Here is a 23,186-nt window from a genome sequence, read left to right on the forward strand (position 1 = left end):
CAAAAAAGGGAAATTCCCAGACAAAAATTTATCTTTCTCTTTATACAGAACTGAGTTTCCAAGGAGTCTAGTGATCATTATGCTGATACACCTGACCTAGAAATTTAGCTGCAATATTAAATTCATTCTCTTTCTAGGACAGAGGCCCACATTTTAGCTGCATATGTGCCAGATTGCCTTGAAAATATTTTCCGTGGATCTCATGAGGTGATGTCCCAGAAACTTGATTTTTAAGGCAAGAGTAACTCACTCTCTATGGGCTAAATGCATAAGACACAAAGTAGAGCCAGAAGTTACTTCCTAACCAATTTTGTCAGTGCTTCATGAATAGTATTTCAGTAGTATTTTCTAATAAGAACTGTTTCATTTTCTTTTGGCAATAGGCACTTCCTAATCCAAGCTATTCATAATTAAAGGATGCAATAAATGTCTCCTTTAAACACAAAAATTTTTAAACTTTTTCTTCTTTTAAATGTTTCTCCATATAATTCAGAACAGTTAGTCTTGCTCAGGAAAAATGCTGCTCATTGTTAAATGGATAAAAGCTTTAATTGCAGTACTTCCCATTCTTCTACACTAAGTATAATGCAGAGACTTCACCTCTGTCATTGTTTAACCCCAGCCAGAACTAAGTCTCACATAGCCCCTTGCTCACTCTTCCATCCACTGGAAGGGGATGAAAATCAGAAGGGCAAAAGTAAAAAAAAACAACCATATTGGTTCTGAGAAAAACAGCTTGATATGTAAATAAAAAAGCTGCACAAACAAGCAAAGCAAGGAATTCATTCACTGTATTCCCATGGGCAGGCAGGAGTTCAGCCACCTCAACAAGAGCAGAGCCCCATGTAGCAGTGACTTGGAAGGATAATTGCCACTACTCTGAAAATCTCTCCTCTTCCTTCTTCTTCTCCTCACTTTATATACTGAGCATGATGCCACTCCTTTGGGTGTTTGCCTCCTTTGGGTCATTTAGGGTCAGCTGAGCTGGCTGTCTCCCCTTCCAGCAGATTTTGCACCCCCAGTCTCCTTGCTGGTGGAGTGGTATGGAAAACAGAACTTCCTTGGCTGTGTGCAGGTGAAATGAACTTAGCAATGAAAAAAGCACCCCTCTATTATCAGCACTGGTTTTGGCACAAGTCTGAAACATAACCCCACAGAACCTACTATTGAGAAAATGAACTTTACCCCAGCAAAAACCAGTAAAAGATGAAGAGCCAGCTGAAAGGTTTCTGTATTCACCAGGTGAAATATCATTCTGTATAGGGAGCTCAGGGGAATACGGCAGTTTCATCTGTTTGGTCTGCCTGAAATTTAAAAGTCTGTATGATAAAATGAGATGTTTTGTACATAAGCAAGAAGATTAATCCAAGCTCTCTAAGGGAAACTTATTGTGACTGATAGTGATTACTCTGATCTTTGTCTGCTACATTGATTTATCCATTATAAATCCTTGATTTCAATCTAGATGTATCAAAATGGGACTAGTGTAACATAACATGCATAGATTTTGTTTTATTTAGAAGATCATAACACCACTAAACTTTTGGGTTGAAATGTTTAATGACTACAAAAGCCATGCCTGTTGTTCTAAAACAAAGAATTAATTCTATCCTTGAAGTAAAATATATCTTTAGATCATGTAGACATATTAATTGCATTTTAGGACTTATTATTTCAAAAAGAGTATGACTACCCACTTTTTTCTAGTAGCTTTGAATAAATAAACAAAACCTCTTACCCAGTCATAGAATCCTGAAAATGTGGCCATTTCCATCCTATGGAAAAAAACCCATATTTTTTCACATTTACAGTACAGTATTGCCTTTCTTATAATGACTGGAAATGTAGGCTCAGGGAAAAAAACAGTACTTTGGATCTGACATTTCTATTTGTCCTGTGTACATTTGTAGTGCTTATAGTAAATGCTTTCTCCTGTTTCCCCAGGATGGCCTAGTGAAAAGAAAAGGAAGGTTCTGGTGGTGATGAATATGTACTCGGTGTACAAATGTGGACGTGGGCACAGTTTCCTTCTGAGTTTGTTTCTGGTTACAGGGGTTGAGTCTTCAGAGGGGAAGAGGTCTACGTTATTTTGACAAGGCTCAAAGCAAGCTTTACACACTTTGGGAAGGTTTGATGAGGAACATGCTTCATCAGGTAGCCTAACAAGTTAGCTGAATGCAGTAAAAATGAGAGAGCTGTGTAGTGCCTTGCTACTCCAGTGGTGGTTGCTAATGAGGAGCATGTAAGGTGAAATCCTTCAAGGGAATTTAAAAAGAGAGTAGGGCTATTGCTAGTATCACTAGCTAGAATATGTAAGCACGATTGATTGAGTATTAATACTCATTTAACAAAGCCAGAAATAACTAATTTTGTCCGCCCAGAAGTTTTTCTTCTTTTTTATTCTCTGCGAAGTACTAGATATGCAGTGTTTGAAATTCTGTCTTCCCTGAGGTGTAGAGATAATGTTACTGCCTTCTTTTGCACTATGATACTTCTGACTATGAATTCTGAAAATGGTCTCTGTTCTTGTATGAGCTAGACACTCTTGGCTATACTTACCTTTTTTTCCCTGTCCATCACCAGCCTCATGTTCCTTTGAAGATTCCTAAAATATTGTTTTCCCCACTTAACAACAGACTTCTTATTCTCAGTTTCTTTCTGAGAATTAGCTTGCGTGTGTTGAAATAAAAAATTGCGGTATGATTATTTTAGTATTCATAATACTAGGAATTTTAAAATTCTACAAATACCCTTTCTTCATTTTTCAGTGGTGTTTTTGTGAATAAATGAGGGTGTATAGCAATTCTCTGAAGTTTTAAATGAAAATATTGAACAAAAGAGTGACTCATATTTACTGCATTTAATTAGATAATACATTATTCAGTTCAGAAAAATACCATTATGTGATATGATAGCTAATCCACTGCAAATTAGTTTTGCAAAATGTTTAGGTGCACTAGTAAAATGTTTTAGGAAACCAAGTTATGATTTTCCATTTTGAATTTCATTATAATTATTCTTTGAGACAGAATTGAAACAGATATGTGAAATTTTTACATTTTACCTCTTTTTCCTCTGTTAATAAATACTTTGTGAAAGGATCCTGATTTGTTGACAAACTTCTGCTAAACATACCCCCTAAATTAATGAAGTATTTAGTTGTTACTACTTATTTTCATAGGCCTACTCCACTGTTGGCCATCAAGAGCTCGGTGTATATGACAACCAATTCCCAATATGTGTATTTCCTGTGCTTGATTTGTATTTCCTCTATTTCAGGTGACTAAGAAAGATGATTAAAGAAAATAATCCATATGCATTTATTATTTTCAATGCACTAATTATGTTGCAAGGAATGGAAAGCTTTGAAACCCTAAAAATGCCAGGTTCCCTGTTGCTCTGGCAGATCAGTGAGAGATTAATAAGGAATGGCAGGAAGGGGTAGCTCGGGACAGTGATGAGGTCAGTTGCTCTTTAATGGAATGTCTTTACAGCTTTATAGCTATACCTCAGTAATAGGCTGAAGCTAGTGAGGAATTAGCTTTCCACAGAGTTGGAGTTCAGCATGTGTTGTGGTTTGAAAACCAACCAAGTGAGAGGTTCTAAGTTAGAAATAAAATTTCATGAGAAGAAAAGGAAAATAAAATAAATACAAAAAGAAAGACCACTGACAGAGTCAGAATACAACCTGATCAGGGTGATGGAAGCAGTCCATGTGAGGTGGTCTTCCTGAAGCAGTGAGCCCATAGAAAAGTCTGGTAGCTCCAGTCCTCTGGGAATCCAGTGGGTGAGGGCTGCTTCTACTGTCCCAAATCCCAGCTTATATCCAGAGGAGAATGCTTGGCTCCTCCCCATGGGCGGAGCATCTCCCAATGGGATGCTGAGTCATCCAGGAGGTCCTTGATGGCCCATTAAAGAGAGATAACAGCTGGAGGGAGTTATCTGTGAGTCATGCACAAGGCATTGCTGGGCCATGGACTGAAGATGGTGATAGAATACATCCTAAACTACAACCCAGGACAGCATGGAATGGCTCTAGAATCTTAAATCAAGGTTCAAAGTCCATTGATATCTGAAAGCTGAAAGTTTGCAAAAGCTGCATCACCAGAAGTTGGCATGAAGAAGAAAAAATGTATCAATTTATAGGATATGTCTGCCAAAATTACTGTTGCTGAAGAAAAATGCATCGATGCATGGGGAATTCTCTGTAAGTGTTAGAAACTATTTGCAGGCTGTAATGCCATCTATCAGTAAGTCTGCTGATCAGGAATATGAAATCTAAGGAACCTTTGTAGAAAAGATTCCTTATAAGAAATATAAAGGACAAATTTCAGTATGCTGATTTGGGTTTTGCAAACTCTGACTTTAGACAGGATCTAGTCTGAACATTTCTGATCAGAAGGTTGAATTCATTGACCCAAAAATGAGTGGGTACTTGGTCAAATGGGAGATTCTGGTTCTACCATGCTTCCTGCAACTTGTCTCCATCACCAAGTTTATCATTCATGTTGATATTCTGGTGAGGAATGATTTAATGACTGGTGAGCTTATAGCCAAATAAGTGCTGAAGAAGAACAAATATGGAATATCAATATGATAGATTTTATCTAAAGGAAACTCTAGAAGCACTTATTTGTTTATAAGACAAGTGTGATAGCGTGGTAAAAGCAAACTATTGAAGAAATAATGTTTTCCCCTTTTTTGCTTGTTTTTGAGTTGCTGAGGATATTAGCTGACTTGGGAAACTTCATTAATTTGCTGGATTGTTCTCAGTAAGAGCTGCTTCTTGCTTTTTTACAGTCATAGATAGTTTCTAGGATATGCAAAGGTGTTTTCTGCTGATGAGGTAGCTGCCTTCTCAAAATACCCAGAGAATTAGCTTACTTTTGCCAATTTGAAGAGTGAATGCTTGGCTTCTTTCCCAGTTCTTTGTTTGCTGTAAAATTTGTTATTTCTTGAGCCACAGCTATGTCCCTTTTACTGTGTTTTTTGGGGGGATTTGTTTTGTTTTGTTTTGTTTTTTGGTTGTTTTGGTTTTGGGTTTTTTTTGGGAGGGAGGGTTAGTGTTTTTCTTATTTTCTTTGCACATATTTTTTTACAACCATACAGTTGGTATCATGCCAATCTTTCTCACAGCTTATTTATTAGGCTTTCCTCCTTACATATAGATATATAACCAGTTAAAAAGTCCAGTCTGAATCACTTGTAGGGTTAAAATGGACTTCTGGAAGACATCTGCTCATTTTTCTGTATTTTTATGGCTGCCTTCACACAGGCATCTTCAAAGATTCTTTTCCAGTCTTTTTTTTTTTTTTTTTTTTTTTTTTTCTTCCAGATCATTTCTCTCTCTCTCTTTCCTGTACTTGATCTCCTTTGAATATCCTGTTCCCAAGAATTAGACTGAGTAATGACTTTTGAGTAAGAGTCTCCAACAAAGTGTTTGATATTTGTACGTTTTCCATTTTGCTGACCACAGCTTCTTGCAGGGACAGGCAGCTGCACACTGTCTATTGATAAAGCTAGCTCAGTAGAGTTCCAGTGAAGAGCACTTATTTTTTCTTTTTCTTCCGTTCTTCCAACTGTGCTTACGTGTGTCCTAGAAGATAAAATGGCATTGCCACTGACTCCTTCCTTCAATCTCTTCTTAGTATGAAGGCTTCATTTGTTCAATTCCAATCAGTCATCTCTTCATCAAGCTATATTGATTCTTTTTTCTTTTCACAGCAGGGAGAGCACATTTTCTGTAGGGTGAGTCTCATTTCATTTTCGTTAATCACTTAAGGAAAGTCAGGAAAAACCTCTGCCTGCATGAGACTATCAAAAGATTTAGCCCACCCAGTTCCTTCCAGCAAAAAGAAGGTAGCTGAATGCAGTAAAAATGAGATACAGATGACCACCTAAATATCTCTAGATTTCCCCCAGTACCTTAAAGTATTGTATATTTTTCACCTGGAATTTGAGTTAACTTCTGTTGTTTAACCCAATGGTAGAGTCCTATTAATTGTTTAAAGAAAATAAAATAAACATTTTTAATATTGCCAACTTAGCTAGTGAATATGGAAGAAATGTATGATTGAATCATACATATTAAATATCTTCATTATTTGTAAGTACTTGAAACTCCTCGTCAATAAGAAAGCAACTCTTGTGTGGTTGAGCTTCCTTCCTCAGTGCTTTGTATCTTGCTAAATCTGAACAAGCAAGCTGACTATTCATCAATGAATGTACTTCTGCATGCATTTTCTGGAAGAAGCAAATGCAAAGAGAAGTAGAATGAAAAAGTGGAAATTATTCTAATAATAAAATGCATTATTTCATTTTTGATGAAAAATATTACCAGGGTGATTAAGGAATTTAGATCTCTTTTTCATAATTAATACTACAACTTTAACACTGTTAACCATGTTTCAAATCAGTTTGGAAAATATTGTTAAAATCTTTTTAATCTAGGTATCTTAAGCAATTTGTGAGCTTGCCAGTAAAACTCTTATGTTTCTTTCCAAAATATCAACTAACATCTAAAAAGGAAGTCAAAATTCTTTTACACTTTAAAACATAGAACTAAATTATTTAGTTATTGAATATATTTTAAAAACTGCAGTGAGCAATAACTTCAAATTTCATGTAATAAAAAAAGAAGTTATTCCTCCACTGATGTACTTTTAATGCTTCTTTTAGATATTGATGAAGATGATTCTGAAGGTTCCTTTCACTTGAAAAGTTTTATAAATTGCACTTCATGTTCAGTATCTCTTGGTACTGGATTCTTTTTTGATGAGCTGTCATTGGTCATGTGGGTGCTAGAAAGATGGGTAGTTTGTCACAGTATTAAGATGCCATGAAGTTGGTTTATAAAGAGGCAGGCAAAGAAGCCATCATGGTGGAGCCACATTTATAAATTTTAAACTGCTGATCAGGGTTGTATCCATTAGTAACAAGGAAGATGAAGAGGCTAATTAAAGAGAGGAAATGCTGAAGACAAAAAGGGAAACAAATTAGAGTCTTAGTCCTATATATTATACAAAACTAAAAACATGTAAACTTAAGAAATGGAGATGGAATTTTATCTTACGTTCCTCATCTCTGCACAAACTACTTAGGTGCTCTCCATTGCTTTATGATAGCATCTGAAACACATAGTAAAATTACAGATTAATTACTTAAATCTCTATTCTGAGAGAATTTTAAGAATTCAGTTTTTATAAGTGTTATCTCTGTAAAACATGGTTACCAAAATGTTAATATTTATGCCTTGGTAAAGCAATTCTCATATTTTAAAAATTTTATTCTTTTAGACTGGAGCAGGAACCCATATTGTTTGGCACTATAAAATTAGCAATTACTATAAGTGTATATATCTATATCTATATTTACACACAAATATGTATTTTTAAACCTAATTCTGACAGTGGACTGTTTTCTTCCATTAAGAATTTTCTGCCTGTACTCTGCTCTTATTAGGCAGACAGGCAAAAATAGCTTATATTTTTAGAGCTTTGGATACTGGTAAGATTTGATCCATGCTTGTGTTCCTGTAACACCAATACTTTAGTTCTCATATTGATATAATAATGATTACTTATCAATATGGTGTGATTACTATGGATTAAAAAATATTCTGAGGGATGGAGAATCTATTAATATTGAATATGAGGAAAATAAATTCACATAAGGTAAAACTGATCAAAAAAGAATCAGTTTAGCTGTGCATGTGTACATTACTGAAAAAGCTCAACAAATACAAGTAAAACCCAAAATTTTATCAGTCTCTTTTTAAGATACACTCCTATTCTTCATATCATAGCACTTACTCAGTGCAACTTTTTCTGTACTCTGACATCTGATCCATGTTATTTTCAATATGAATTAACAGAGTTCTGTGGTTTAGGCCAGAAGAGTCAAGTATGTGGATTCAGATCTATAAGTAGTGGTTTTCTATCCATACGACAGAATTGTGCTACACATCTATGCAAATAAGAGGAAAAGGAATAGTATTTAAACCTTATTTTCCATATTTCTGGAAATTCAGGTTTTCATTCATGTTTCCTATCTTTCCTCTCCTTTCATTGAGGACTACATGATTACCCTATCATGTGAAATTTAGACTTCAAACTTCAGGTAGAAATTAACTATTCAACAAAAGTGTTTCCTCATTAAATGTTCATTCCACCAGCTGAGTTTGGTGACTCTGCCACTCTTAAAACATCTTTCCTGACTCTTGAAGATTACGCTTTTGCCACCATCTACTGAAACTGATTTAACAAAATGTAGCATTCACAGAGGAAAATTAGTGCCAGCTTTTGTGAAGCTGCTGAAATATTGGTCCTGCGATCTTCCATTGATGTGGTTGCCAAGTTTTCTCCTGATGAAGTATCCGTAGCAAAAACATTATCCATCTTTTCTCAGTGGCTTTAAGAGGAGGAGCTGAGCAGATATAAAGTGCTGGTCCTAGCATTTGTGAATATGCTGCACTTTACTGTGATATGCAGAGCCACATGGATGAGGGCCCACCAGGTTTAACAGAAAGTGATGGCGTTTTTAAACTGGGATCCAATGGTCTGCTGTAGTTTTCCTGACTTTGTTGCTATTTTAGTCTTTTAGAATTTATTCAGTAAGGCAAAATTTATCTCTTTGTCTAGCAGAAATAATATTTGAGATATAGTCCAGAGACATATCACAGGTGGTAGGGAGGAATGCTGCTGTATCCTTCAGCAGTCTGTTTGTTTCCTTAGACATCTGTTTTTTCTCTGAGACAAATCAGCTCTACAGAATCTTGTGTTGCTGTTACTTGAGTTGTGTTCTCACCTAGTTTGATTAAGGCTATCCTTAATAGTCAGTGTAGCTAGATAGAACACCTCAAAAAGTTACTCTCGAACACTACATGCAAATTTGGACGATTATAAAGCAAATCAAGTGAAATAATGAGGAAGTTTTTGAAACCAAAGCTTCTCTTAAAAATACACTGAAAGTACTGAAATGTTGCAGTTGGGTTTTGAAAATGTAGCTTAGAGAGGCATATTTTTGAGAAACATCAAATCTGAGCTGGATTTCAACACAGCTTCCTTGAAAATTCAGTATAGCATATTATTATTATTATTTAAAAGCATTTCAAATCACAGAACAGTGTGAAAAATATGATTCTATTCATTACATGATTATTTATTTTTTTAGCATGCTGTGAACTTCATTGTGCAGACAACATTACAATTATATATGTTGAGCAGAACAGTCATAAATGCTCACACTAAGATAATGGTAATAGTGTCAGGTCACTGTTATTCATTTTTGTGAAGTGATAATTTTATTGGGAAACAATATTTGAGATGCAAACATTTATTGTCCTTTTATAGACAATTGTTTCAATAAGTGTTTAGTGAGCACTGGAATCACAGGGAGAAAATTGTGTACCTCAGCTGCTGTCCTGCCTGTGGCTGTAATGAAGTCTCTGTAGTAATCTAATTGTATTGAATTAGGAAAAAAATTAAATTCTAATTGTCAACATGAAGCCCAGAAAATTGTCAGTAAAAACATATTGACTTAAGCCTTGTTGACATTGATGATAAAACTGTACTTTGTGACCAAGAAAAAAAAAGCATATTCTTCTGAATTATTAAACTTCAACTCACATAAATGATGTAATCAACTGACTTTTTGTACAGCTTGATAGTTCAGTTATTTGCATATGCTTTTTTCCTTTAGATTTTCAGTGGTGAAAAGGGATTTCTAGATATCTTAATTAGAAAACACAGTTTTGGAGTATTTTGTACAATTCTACCTTCATTTCTGAAAGTTATAAGAAGAAAAATCCACAGTGGAATATAAAAAGGATCAAACCCTCAGATTAGAATCTTGAAGTCCCTCTGATTTGATACCCACATGAAAAAAGTAGTGTATGATAAATATTTTTTAAAAAAATTTATTGTGATTCAGAATTTGTTTAGTCACCATTCTTGGGGTAGGACCAGATCACTTCTTTGAACTCCATCCTGTGATTCCATGACATACCCTAGTACAAGTCTCATTAGAACCACTCTCTCCAAATACTTTTGAGCTACTGAAGCAGTTTTAGGAGTGATCCTAATTATAATAAAGAGAAAAATAAGTAAAATCCAAAAATTACAAAATTGCCCATCAGAGCAACAAGGATTTATGGTTTTTTGCATATGATGTGTACTAGAGTGATAAGGCTTTTAACATACCTGGCCAACAATTTGTGGCCCAATGACTGTAGTAGGATCAGTTGCTGACACAGTTTTGGCTGCCTTTGAAAAGTTTGAGTACCATAAGGAGAAGATTTAGCATGTGTCAAGTGTAGCCCATATAAAAATGATTTCAGAGGAAGCTGCTCTCTCCATCCAATATTTAATTCTCTAAGAATGCAGCTCTACTACTTCATCAATCTACTCATAGTTGAGATAATCTTAACCAAATCAAGATAATAAAATATTTTTCTGTATATCCTGGAAGAATTCTGGGTTGCCAAACATTTGCAGAAGAGAAGGAACAATTCATCTGCTTCAACACATACTGGAAGTGACAGCAAGAGTTTTGTGTGTAGGCATTTAAAATCGTTTCCAAGAAAATTCATCCTTTTATGCATCAGTCTTTTTCAAAAGATACAACCCACTTGCTTGCCATCTTCATATTTGCTTTTATAATTAGCTTCTTGATTTCACCCAAAGTCTTGATTTTAGAGCCAAGGTTGGGAAGTAACACACAAAACAAATACACTTACGGCACTTCCTGCTCTGTGTGATGCATTTTCCACTTTGTATGGTAAACTTTTCAGCTGAAGTCTACAAAGAAAGCAGCAACATTATTTTCTGCTGTAAGCTTAAAGCCACATACTGTGTGAGGGTAAGCAAAATGAATAACCTGCTGTAGTGTCATGCAAAAAGATATCTCCACAGCATTACCTGCTGGCCAAGAGGCTGTGTTACTGTCAGGGTGAGTGAGGACAGCTAGCTGGGTCAGGTAAATGTTCTGTATGATGTTTTGAGCTATGGGGAGTCATGACAAGATTACTTTTTGGGTTTTTTTTTTCCCCTCTAAATGATGATATGAAGAATTTTCCCTGGTACCTATAGTTCTTCTCTATCTGAAGCTCTACAGCTCACCCAATTCCAATATGTTCCTTCCCAACTCAAATGATTTTTGTGTCTAGATGCTGTCATACTGTGAATTTATATTTTAAAGTACCTTTATGTTTTTTCATTCTTTCTGTGAATTAAGGAGATAAGGCACAGAGAATCAATCAGTAATGAAGATGTCTAGGAGCACTGTTGTGTTGCCAGTGACAGTTTCAGCAGGAGGTGTGGGCTGCCTTCCATGGGGTCATGGGTCCAGGCTGGCTCCTGCTTCAGCGTGGGCTCTCTATGGGATCACAAACTCTGGCAGCTCAGGCAATTCCAGCATAGGATTTTCCATGGAATGTGGTGTGTCTCCTCCTCCATGAGCTGCAGGGGCATAGTTTTCTTCACCAAACCTGACAGAGTTGAACACTACACTGAGGAAACTGAGTAATGCCTGCCAGTGGAGATGGAATAAAATGTATTTAATGATTGTGTTGGCAAAGAGTCTGTTTAGTGGGACTATATTCAGTTTTAGGACCGGTGCTACTTCTGACATTGTCATGACCTGAAAGGCGGCTTTTCAGCTATTTTTAATGAAAATATATTTCATAGGTAATATATAAAGTTAAATCACAAGAAAATGGCAATGGTGTAAAATTAACTGGTTACTTTAAATCTCGAAATTTAATCAGGCATTTCATTTTCATTACAACAGCTAGCTAAATAAATGCGTATACACTCATTATAAGGAGAAAGTTGATTATCCTGTTTGTGTACTTGGTTTCTGGATTTATAAGGCATTTTCACTAAACTAGGATGAAAAACTGCCAGGATATAATAAGAAGATGGTGCAAGGTCTTAAAACCTGGCCATAATTTGTTTTGGAAGGAATGAGAAATGCCATTAAGGGAAATTCTGTTTGTAAAATTTATCATATAAATAAACTGCTAAACATTGCATTTACTTGAAATTGAGGGCAAAGAGAAGAAATCATGATTGAAAAAAATAAAAATGACAAAATGAAATTACAAAATCTGCTTATTAAGTTCTCTATTTCTGTTTTGACTTATTTCAGTGATATATATACTGTCACAATGTGGATGTGTGTTTTAGGACTTATGGCACTAATTATTCACTGTGAGTTAATTTATCCCATTAATATCTCATTCACTGGAAGAATGGTGAAACTTAGAGTGTTCATTTGGATAAATATCTAGCAACACAGATAATTACATGAATATTTTTGAGCTTCACATTTTAAAAATCTTATGAGATCAACATATCTTTGATCCTTCAAATGAATGTAATCTGTTTTTTATTTCCCATTGAATCATATGACTAACTTTTGTGAATTTTTGTGATTTTTAGTCAAAGAAAGGCAGCTTTTAAGTGCAAAATTGATTATGTCATCTGATTTATAAGTTTGTTGAGTTTGTGTTTGTTTTGGATCTTTTGTTTTGTGCTTTCTTCTTCCTCTTGAGCACAAATCCTATTAAAGCAACACTTCTAATGGGCATATTACAGAAAGAACTCTTACATAAACAGAATGGGACTGCTTTAATTTAATTTTTAAGTCACAGAGAAAATTTAATACCTTTCAGTCTAAGAGCAATGTGGCAGCTGAATACAAATATAAATATCTGTAAAAGAAAGTTAAGGAGGAAAAAACAATTAAGTGGTTTCTTATTAATGACATAAATACTTTTGCTCTAAAGTATTATTAGTAAGTTTTTTGAACAGTTTGTAAGCAGTTACTGCTTGCTTGTGTGTGGGAAGAATTTAAATTAGTTCAGGAATTCAACAGAGTATAATTGTATCCATCTCTTAAAGGGCAAAATGTCTTTGGGTTTTTTTAAAATATGGAGGCATGTATAATAGCATCAAATTTTAATTTAATTTGCTAGCATAATAAAAGAGTGAAAACTTCATTTCTGAAAGATGTATTTTTGAAAGGTGAGATTTTCTTCTATTTGTATGAGAGAGTGTACTGGCTACAAGCTAAATGAAAAAATTCACCTTTATCTCAGCCAAAGCCAGTACAAAAGAAAAGGTGCATGACTCTTTCTCCAGAACCAAATTTTGCTGAATGATCTCATAAAGGACAATGAAACAATATTCAGAATTAGAGTGTAAGATACATGCATGAATTACTTTTATAATTTTTAATATTTTCTTCCTGATAAATTTGAAATACAAATCCAATTTTAAATAGAAACCAAAGGTTGACTTTAAATTCATTAAATCAATCAAATTCTTACTAGATGCCTAGCAAAAATAATATTGATGTGGTTAATAATAGATGAATTTATCTCTTCTGTGCCCATAGAAACTGATTTTCTGTACATTCAGAGATAATTTTCATGTAATATTACATATGAAAAACCGACCTCTTATTTCCTTACTTATACTGACATCTTTCTTTTCCAGATGACACGAGAGCAGTATATATTAGCAACACAACAGAACAGCCTTCCAAGGACTGAACATCCTCAGTTTTACCCAGTAGGGATTTATGGATGGCGAAAGAGGTGCTTATACTTCTTTGTCCTTCTGCTGTTGGTTACCATGATTGTTAATTTAGCAATGACAATATGGATTTTGAAGGTTATGAATTTCACAGTGGTAAGTATTACAGTAACTTTACGTACCTCATTTCTTCAAGTACTGACTTGTAGTCTTTCCTTTTTCCTTTACCATGTTATATAGAAGTCTTGTAATTTTGTAGGAAAAAAATCATATGTACTTCTTTTAATGTTGGTTCAGATATTTATACTTTTTAGATGTATTCTGCAGTGAGTGGACTGGTGCCCTATCTATTTTGATACTTTTGATTAACCATATCTTCTGAAATTTTATCTTGCTCTTAGATTTTTTGTTTGTTTGTTTGCCCAAATCAAAAGTGTCATGATGACTGCCCCAAGCATCTTTTCTTTTCTTGTCACCACTAAATAGCAAGCAAAAACAGTTTACTATATCTGTTCTGCATAGTAACTCTTAGGAGGGAATTGGGTTGGTCATGTCAATGTATGATTCCTTTTATAGAGGTTTTTTCGTTGTTGTTCTTTGTATTTTTTAAAGTTTGCTGGTAATTTGGACTGTGTTTCACCTTGAACTTAGAGTGGCTGTTTTTGTGTGGATACAGGGGTAGGTGATTCTAAAAGACACATGCTTTAATGAGTCAATCTCTGGCTGGAATCTTTAATATCAGTGAAGTATTTCAGATGTACCCTTAAAAGAACATCTGCATTCAATGGAAACGTGGCAGGAGTGTGTACTAGCCGGCAGCAGAGCAGACTTTTTATATAGAAAAAGAAAAGACAGAACTCTACACAGTTTAAAATAGCAGTCAGTGCAGTCTTCAGGATCAGTGTAGTCTTCCTCTCTGGATTTTAACCTTCATAATCCATATTTTGATGTAGCTAGTTATAAATTTCCAATTTGATGTAGGTATGATTATAAATTTCCAGTTCCTATCTCACAACACATTTCTCTTCTCCATTAGTTAATTGGAAATAAAAGAATAGTCAACAAAACCAGCATAAAACGTGTGCCTAAAGTTGTTCTGCATCTGTTGATGATCTGTAATGCATGGGGTTATCTGAAACTGTTGTCTGGTGAGACATATTGTGCAAACACATTTATTCTTCTGAGCTTTCCACTAGTGGTTAAACATGTTGAATTCGTATTTTGACAACTGTATGACTTTAATATTCACGCACAGAAAATTTTGTACGTGTACAGAGAATCTTTTAGGCGGGCTGCCTTTTTTCTGAGGGAGCTTCATTTTTTTTTTTTGGTTTTGCTTTTCCTTTTTTTGTTTTTGTGCAATGTGGTTTCAAAATAAGACACCCATATATGTTTTTGCTTATTAGAATAATTATTCATTTGTACCGGAAACTTATTTGGCCTAACTCTTTTAAACAATTTTAAAACATAGATTTTTAAAAAGCACAGGATTTTTCTCTGTGCAGAAGATTGCATTCCAATAGAATACTTGAAAGCACTGTTTCCATATCTAAGGATTGTTTGATCTTCCATAATACAAGCTGTTATAACACCATCCAAACACTATCCAGTTTAAAACTTTTCAAATTTGATCATACAACTTTTTAAAACAAACAAACAAACAAAAAAAACATACAAAAGAAACAACAACCCCCCAAAAAAAGAGAAATTTCAAAATATTTTTTTCCTGCATCTTAAAGTTTATTGGAAATTTTAAAATTTAAGGTGAATTACTGAATCTAGTGCAGAAAACAAACACATCTATGCAACTCTTATAAACGAAGCACCTTTTCCTCGACCATATTCAAATATATTTTTTAAATTATGTGGTGAAGAATGAACTTCTGCAGACTCATGGAACAGTAGGTAGTGTTTTACTTTGAGTAGTTAGTGTTCACATTGGAATCTCTGTATGCTAGAAGATTGCTAGAAGATTGTCATGTTAAGAGTTGAGTAACAGCTTCATGCTCGTGTCCTCCCATGCACATTTGAGCATAAGGGGGAAATATGTATTAAGTCTGAAAGAGTTGCATTCTTAGGGTTTGAGAGTAAAATAATTTAGTTTGTGCATTTAAAAAGGCAATGGCTTTGAAATATATATATATTTGTATGTGAACAGATAGATAAAAATTAAGAAATTTTATTTGTATAACTGGAGAGTGACAGGAAATGAGAAGTGCAATGAGAAACCTCAAGTGTTTGCTCAAAAGATGAATATAACCGTGATAAAAATAATTGCTGAAATTGGACTACTTTGACGATTTGACATTATTTTACTTTTTTTTTTCCTGTTTTAGCACAAGCCAGTGTTGAGCTTTCTTTAAAAACAATAGTAATTGCAACGTTTCAAGGGGTCATGAAGAGCCAGGTCGTGGTTTGTCACTGTTGTCTGACAATTGCAATACTGTTAATTTGTATTAGCTGTTGACTTTTTATTTTTAACTGTAAAGCTACAGTCACTGACAATTTGGCATAATAAAAGCCTTTCTGTGATCAAGTTTTTAGTTGTAAAAGTTTTCTGAGTAGACTAACCTTGCACATAAAAGTTGCATTCTGAATCTGAGCTAGTTATCCCCTGCTCTCTTTATACTCAGAGTGTAGAAATTGGGTCCTCTGTAAAATATTAATCTTGTAGTAAGATAGGCAACTGATATGAATTTTTCTCAAGGACAAATGTTGAATGGCTTATCAAAGGAGTAGTCAAAAAATAAAAAGTTTGAACTTGTGTAAAAGTGTAGCACAGACTAGGTGTGCAGGTCTCCTTTTATCAAATTATGTAATACGACTAGGAAACATAGAGAAATGTCCAGGGATAAAATCTCTTCTTCCAATGTACAAAATAAGAAACTTGAAAGTAAATACAAGCTACAAAATAATTTCCCTGATATATAATATGTATCTGATGAGCAAAACTAAAAGTAATTAATATCTGTGGAGCTGGAATATTAGATGGAGGAATCATGGGTGTAGTAATAATTTTTGAAAGATTACTTCAAAATCTCCCACTGCTATCTTAGTCTTACTGTCCATCAATATATAGTTAAACTTTGTTACCTCACTGTTCAACTATCATTTAAGAAAGATGTGGCCAAGGAGGCCAGTGGCATTATGGCCTGTATCAGGAACATTGTGGCCACCAGGACAAGATTATCCCTCTGTACTTGGCACTGGTGAGGTCACACCTCAAGTACTGTATTCAGTTTTGGGCCCCTCTCTTCCAAAAGGACGTTGAGCTGCTGGAGCACGACTGGAGGCAACATAACTGGCAAATGGTATAGAAAATGTCTTATGAGGAATGGCTGAGGGAGCTGGGGGTGTTTAGCCTGGAGAAGAAGAGGCTCGTGAGGAGACCTCATTGCTCTCTACAACTGCCTGAAAGGAGGGTGCAGTAAAATGGGGATTGTTTTCTTCTGCCATGTCTCAAATCAAAGGATCAGAAGAAATGGCCTTCAGCTGTGCCGGGAGCTTAAGATTAAATAATAGATTTTTTTTTTTTTCACTGAGAAAGTAGTTACACATTGAAATAAGTTGCCCAGACAAGGTGTGAAGTCATTATCTCTGGAAGTGCTCAAAGGGCATCTCTTTGTGGCAGTTCGCAATATGGTTTAGGGGTGGTCGTGGTGGTATTGGGAGGATGGGTGGACTGGATGATCTTGAAGGTCTGATTTTCAAAGAAGACACGCAAAATATATTGGAAAAATCAAGCCAGGAACTAAAATCCGTAACTTTTGTCAGTATATAAAGTGATAGTCTTAGGGGACTTGAGTTTCATGGAACACTTACTGTTTCCTTTCCTTGTACTAAGCCTGGCATGGTTCACAGGCTACCCCATGGAAAAGTCAGTCTTTCACTTTCCATCAGGATGTAATTACCTCTCACTTACTCTATGTTATACAAGTCTAATGAAGCTCAAAGCTGTCAGTCACTTTTTTTTGTCTGTACAGTTACTACACTAGGGATTTCAGGAAGGATGGACAGTCAAGTCATGACTTGGTACCAGAGCCAAGGGGTAAAATATTAATGGTTTTGTGTTTAGAACATCCTGGTTATTTCATGTATGCAATATATGTGATTTTAAAGGCTTGTGAAGGAAAAAATGTTTTTTTACTGTGCCTGCATTTTTGTTGACCAGTATTTATATGGAACACAGCATAAGTAATTAGCTGATTTTATTAGAAAAGATCTAATCACTTTAGCATTATTCTCTGATAAAATTTTTATTTTGTATCAACTTTAAGTTATTCTAACCTCAACAGAACTATAATTTTATATAATTTATTCATATAGCTGATAATGCCTAAAGCGTATTGACACTGTGTCAGTCTGAATTATTATTTTGGAAAAGTGATTTACTGTATATTTTTGTTATTAACCAAATACTAGTGTAGCGATACATGACTGAAAGTTTTCTGCACATATTTCAAATTAGCTTTAAAAAAGAGAATTCAAAGCATTCTTCTTATTGTTGGGACATGACATTATGAAATAACATGGAGCAATCAACATTAGAAGGGGTAGTCCAGCTCTTGGTGAAGGAGACATTTAATAACAGCTCTTTGATACCTTTTCTAATACGTGCATAATTGGCATTGATATCAACACTTATTTAATGTTATGTTGTTCCTTTGTCTATTACATGACATTGATATCTGGAGCTTAGTAAGGTTGAAAAATGGTAATATTAGAAAAAATGCCCACGCCTTTAGTTCTTGAATTTCTTTCTGTGGCCCGTGGCAGCCACATAGCACCAAGTTCTTTTACTGGTTTTTGTTGTACATCTGGTTTTGTGTGTCTTCATATTCTGGTTGCCCCTAGGAATCCATAAATGAAAAGACATTTTATGACCCCCTGTAAGAAATGCCACCACCTACTTCAAATGTTTTCTCTTGCTGTAGTTGCAGTCAGCTTTGCTGTCATGACACAACGCTGTCATTATTGATCCATGTTAAACTCCTCTTGCTAGGACTACCATGGGAATTGCTTTTAAGATCAGGAACCAGACAGCTTAGGATCTGGGTAAAAACAGTTATTTCTCCAGGGACTTTGAGCAGTGCTTTAGGTTCAGACATAAGCATAGTGTAAAGAGCAGTTTGAATTTCCTGGGTTGGAATGCTTGTGCTTCTCTTGCTGCTGGCTGCCTAGCTCTGGATTCACGTGGTATGGACAGCAGGGAGTTTGCAGGTGGAATGTCTGCCTGAGTAATACACAAGCCAAGTAAACATGATTTCTTTCTTATGTTGACAACATGTGTATTAAGGCAGAAATCTGCAACCATTAATTCCCCCCGTTTGCATCATTGCAAATTATCCCTATCTGAAGTATGATAATATATTGAGATTACTTATAGAGACCAGTAAACAAGACATATTTTCCTGAGCTTTCATTCATGTGCAAGAATGCAGAAATCTTTCAGATATTTAAGTTTGTGTGTTGGGACACACATGCTTCTGATCTTAATATCCAACATGGAGACAACACTCGCAATTTTCTGAAATGAACAATTTCTTCACTGAAGTTGTAATTTGATGTTTAAGATTTTTAGTGATACAGAACTAAATCAGTTCTTTTCAATGCTTTTATCTAAGCCTAGAGCAAACTGTCTTGGTATACTGAAGAAAACCAAAATCTATTTGAGAAACTGTACTGCAATAGTAATTTCTCCACAAGCTTGACAGTGATATGACTATTTACGTTTCTAATATTCTTTGACTGCCCGTATGTGTTTATTTGATGGTCATTGGTTATCAGTTCAGTTCATTCTGCTGAGCTTTGTGATGAAGTAAGCACTTCCACATAATAAATAATACAATTTCAAGTAGAACTAGGGCAAGGGTCTTTTTTCATTTTTTAGACAATCTTTGACATGTCCAATTTTTACCAGGTTGGCATTTCAAAATGATGAAGTTTTGTAATTGTACGTATTTCAAAAATAATTTTGTCATTTGTTAAACAGAAAACTTCTTTAATTTGACAAAGGCAGCAATTTGTTATTAGGTTTTGAATAAATATGAATAGCAGCAGTTGATATATATTTAATAAATATATTCTGTCGCATCTGCAGGTTTAATTTACTTCAATGACAATTTATCGTCAATAATTTTTTAAAAACTGTAAATTATCTCATTTTTAAAACTTTTTTATCAATTAACTGGGTAAAAATTATTTATTTAGATGCATCAGTATTTTAGCTTTCAAGAACATGATGTTCTGTTTTGGGATGAATGCAAGAAAGCTCTTGTTCCCTTTTTGTTTGGTTTTTATAGTGACAAAATTCCAGTCTAGGGCAGGCAATATAATTAATTTTTAATGATTATGAGACTTAAGATATGAGAGACCAAGGTTCATATTTTCTCCAGTGTAGAGCATGTTCCAGATAAGTGTTTTACCCATATGTTATTAGTCCTTCTGATTTCTTCTTAAGAGATATGTGATATCTGTCTTACTATTTCTTAATATCAAACATTACATATCAACCTTGTAATAATTTTTATTGGCAGTTCCAATGAAATGGTTGTGTATTCCTTAGGAATATTTTCTGCAGAGAGCTATAATTCTTTTTAAATTTGACTTCTAAATGATTTGAAAAAAATTCTGGAAAATCTTCAGCCAACTAAAATGAGTATTAGAAACCAGTTGTCTGCACATGGGCATGTATACATGTATGCACAAAGTCTTATATAAATAACTGCCTGTGTTCTCATATTCTTGTGGTGCACTGGAAATCAGAAATTTCAGTTTCTTAAATGAACCTGTCAGCTCTATGAATAATTCAACAACTTACTCATAGAATGTCAGCAAATTGTTCTTTCTATGAGTTAATTTTGCTTGGACTTTTCTTATCCCATTTTTTAGCATTCATGTAAAAGCACAACTTTAGAGAGCTGGAGGGTATTTTGTACAACTTGTGTCCTCTTTTATTTTCAGTGCCATAGGCAAGATTTATCCTTACTCTCTTTTGAGCATTTCCCATATTTGCTGTCCTGAGCACAATGAAAAACTGATTTTAAGTATTTCTAGTACTGTTCCTCTAAATAATTTTTTAATCTCATCTTATATGTGTACTTCCTCTATTGTCTACCTCTTTTGTTAATCCTTACGGGGAGTAAAAAAAAATAAATCAGTGTGAGAGCAAGTATGGTGTAGGTTTACTTGGCTGTACAGTAAATAATATGAAATCTGTTGTGTCACAGTGGAAAGGCGACTAATGTGACGTCAAGTTTGGGATAAATAAGGCAATATCTTGCACGAGCAGTCAAGCCACTGTTAAATATACTTTGTTAGGTATTTTATAGTCCTGGACATCTCATGGTAGAAAGTAGCAAGGCATTGTTTAAAACAATTGTATTTAATAGCACTTCTCAGCAAACATTAACTTCTTTGCTTAATGTGCAGGTTACATTATTAATTCTGTGTGTCTGAATGCAGATCTTAAATTTTTTATTTTTTCCAGGATGATATGGCTGTACATTCTGGGGTTTGTTTTTAACGAATGAACTCTGATGAAGGAAGAATGGGATAAAATTAATTTATCATTTTTATATTTGTTTGGTCATCCAGATTTAATGGCAGAGTACTAGTACGCTTCCCAATAGAAAAAAGGAAGTAAATGTATTGCACCTTAGACAGTATTGTAAGAATGTGATTTAATTAACTGTAGAAAAATTTAATCTATTTAGGTAATTTTTTAAACAATTTCAACTTGATTTTACAGTGGGTTTGGAAATTTGTACTGTAGTATGTACATCTTGACTTCCTAGTGAAAACTGCCTATAAAAACTCTTTACTTTGTAGTCACACATTGAGAACATGAAGAGGCATTTGCCTTTCCAAGGCCACTTCTTGCTCATTTGTCTTGCTGCTGTAGATTTGTTTCATTAAGTGTCAGGGCTGACTTATATCTGTGTCCCTTAAACTGATTATAACTTGTACCTTTATGCCATGTGAGCTGACCAGCATTTCAAAGGTAGTTTGCCCCATGTTTCAAAATGTGGATGGCTGCATCTTCTACCCTTCACTGGAGAGATTCTGACTGTGCATTAAACCATGACTGGTGCATGAGGGCCTTAACATTCCAAAAAGACACAGGCCGTGGCTATAGAATGTACAGAAGAGAGCAATAACAGCTTAAATTCATGTAATAGGTTAGCCAAAAATGTGTACATACATATATAGATATCTGGGTGTGTATATATATATACGTATGCATATATTCAGCTTGCAAACGTTTACTTTCTCTGAAATAATCTTGTACTCAAGCTGAGTGAATGAGGTTTACTAGGCAGCTTATTCTTCATCATTCACTATATAAATAGGCTGGAACAAGTATCTCAGAGGTTTTTTTCAAATATTTGCTTTCATGAAAATGGAATTACCTTAATTTCCATTAAAGGCTCTCTGTTTCCTTTCTGTGTGTATTCTAGCATGACATTAGTGTTTATAAAAAATGAGATATTTCAAGTGAATATTATATTAATATAGTTTTGAATTCTTAAAGGTTTATAGAGTAAAATAGTTCTGACACTTATATTTGTCCAAGTGCATAACTTGAAGAGCAGATATTTGAAGAATGTTTTTGATGTGCAATCATTTTTAATAAGGAGGAAAAAGGAGGAAAAAAATAATTTTGTATACTAGGGTTCATGAAAATAATCAACAGAAAGTCATGAAAAGAAAAGAAGACTAATGCATCAGCATGTTTTTCTCAAGTGAAGCAACTAAATCAGAGTTAATTTTATAGTTCAGGCCAAGCAGTAATATTTTGTAAGTTTATTTAGCTGTGATTAGAGAGATATCAAGGCCCTTGAACAGACTTTGGTTACTTTAAAGCACCAACAGTCTATATGAATAATGAAATGTGTCATTCTTATTGCTTTTCTATTATTGGGATGACTTATCTGAGTAAAGAGTGTAATAAAAAATTACATTCTCTGCTTGGAATCCTGCTTTCATTTCTACAAATCATTCATCTTGAAATAAATACAAGTCTGTGTATTAAGTACAAGAGCAGAATGTACTTATGTAAATCTAGCCTAAATTAGACCTAGCACATTTCGGAATTATAATAAAGAAAAAAACAGGAAGATAAGATAGAATACATAGTGATAAATGTCTTACATGGCAGAGTACTTCCTCTTCTTTCTTATAAGTCAGGATATTAAATGTGTGGTTGGAAACCTAGACAGGAATAAATGATGATTCAAATGCTTCACTGATGCAGAAGCAAGGACTATTTTTATTTTTTTTTTTTTTTTAAATAAAAACTGTGAATATGGGGTTTGTCTGTCCTGCAGCAAATGATGAGAAAAATTTTCAAGATTTTTACCCAAAAGATACAACACTGATGGAGGTATCATTTCTATGTCTGAAAACCATATTTTATTACTGCTAGGTACAATCAAGGACTGAAAATCAAAAAACCCAATAAAAGCAGATTATCAATGGTATGGCCAGAGACAATGTAGATGTAGTGGAAATACCACAAAATAGAAGTCAATGTTAATACACTGTCCTAAACCTTTTAATTGTAATCTAAATTTGGCTGCCTTTTAAAGAAAAGCCTGATGCCTCAGAGCTTGTCCAATGATTCTTTAATCAGGCATTATGGTCTAT

At 34.4% G+C, this 23,186-nt stretch overlaps 1 protein-coding gene across 1 annotated transcript in view; it reads left to right on the forward strand.

Moving 5' to 3' along the window:
- Nucleotides 1-13,499: 13,499 nt before the first annotated feature.
- SGCZ (sarcoglycan zeta) overlaps nt 13,500-23,186 on the forward strand; it is a 177,311-nt gene continuing 167,624 nt past the window's right edge. Inside the window, exon 1 of the mRNA XM_066316954.1 lies at nt 13,500-13,694. Within this exon, the coding sequence (XP_066173051.1) occupies nt 13,500-13,694 (195 nt within the window). The remainder of the gene's footprint in view (nt 13,695-23,186) is intronic.

Source organism: Sylvia atricapilla, chromosome 4, assembly GCF_009819655.1.
Source record: "Sylvia atricapilla isolate bSylAtr1 chromosome 4, bSylAtr1.pri, whole genome shotgun sequence".
NCBI classification, from domain to species: Eukaryota; Metazoa; Chordata; class Aves; order Passeriformes; family Sylviidae; genus Sylvia; species Sylvia atricapilla.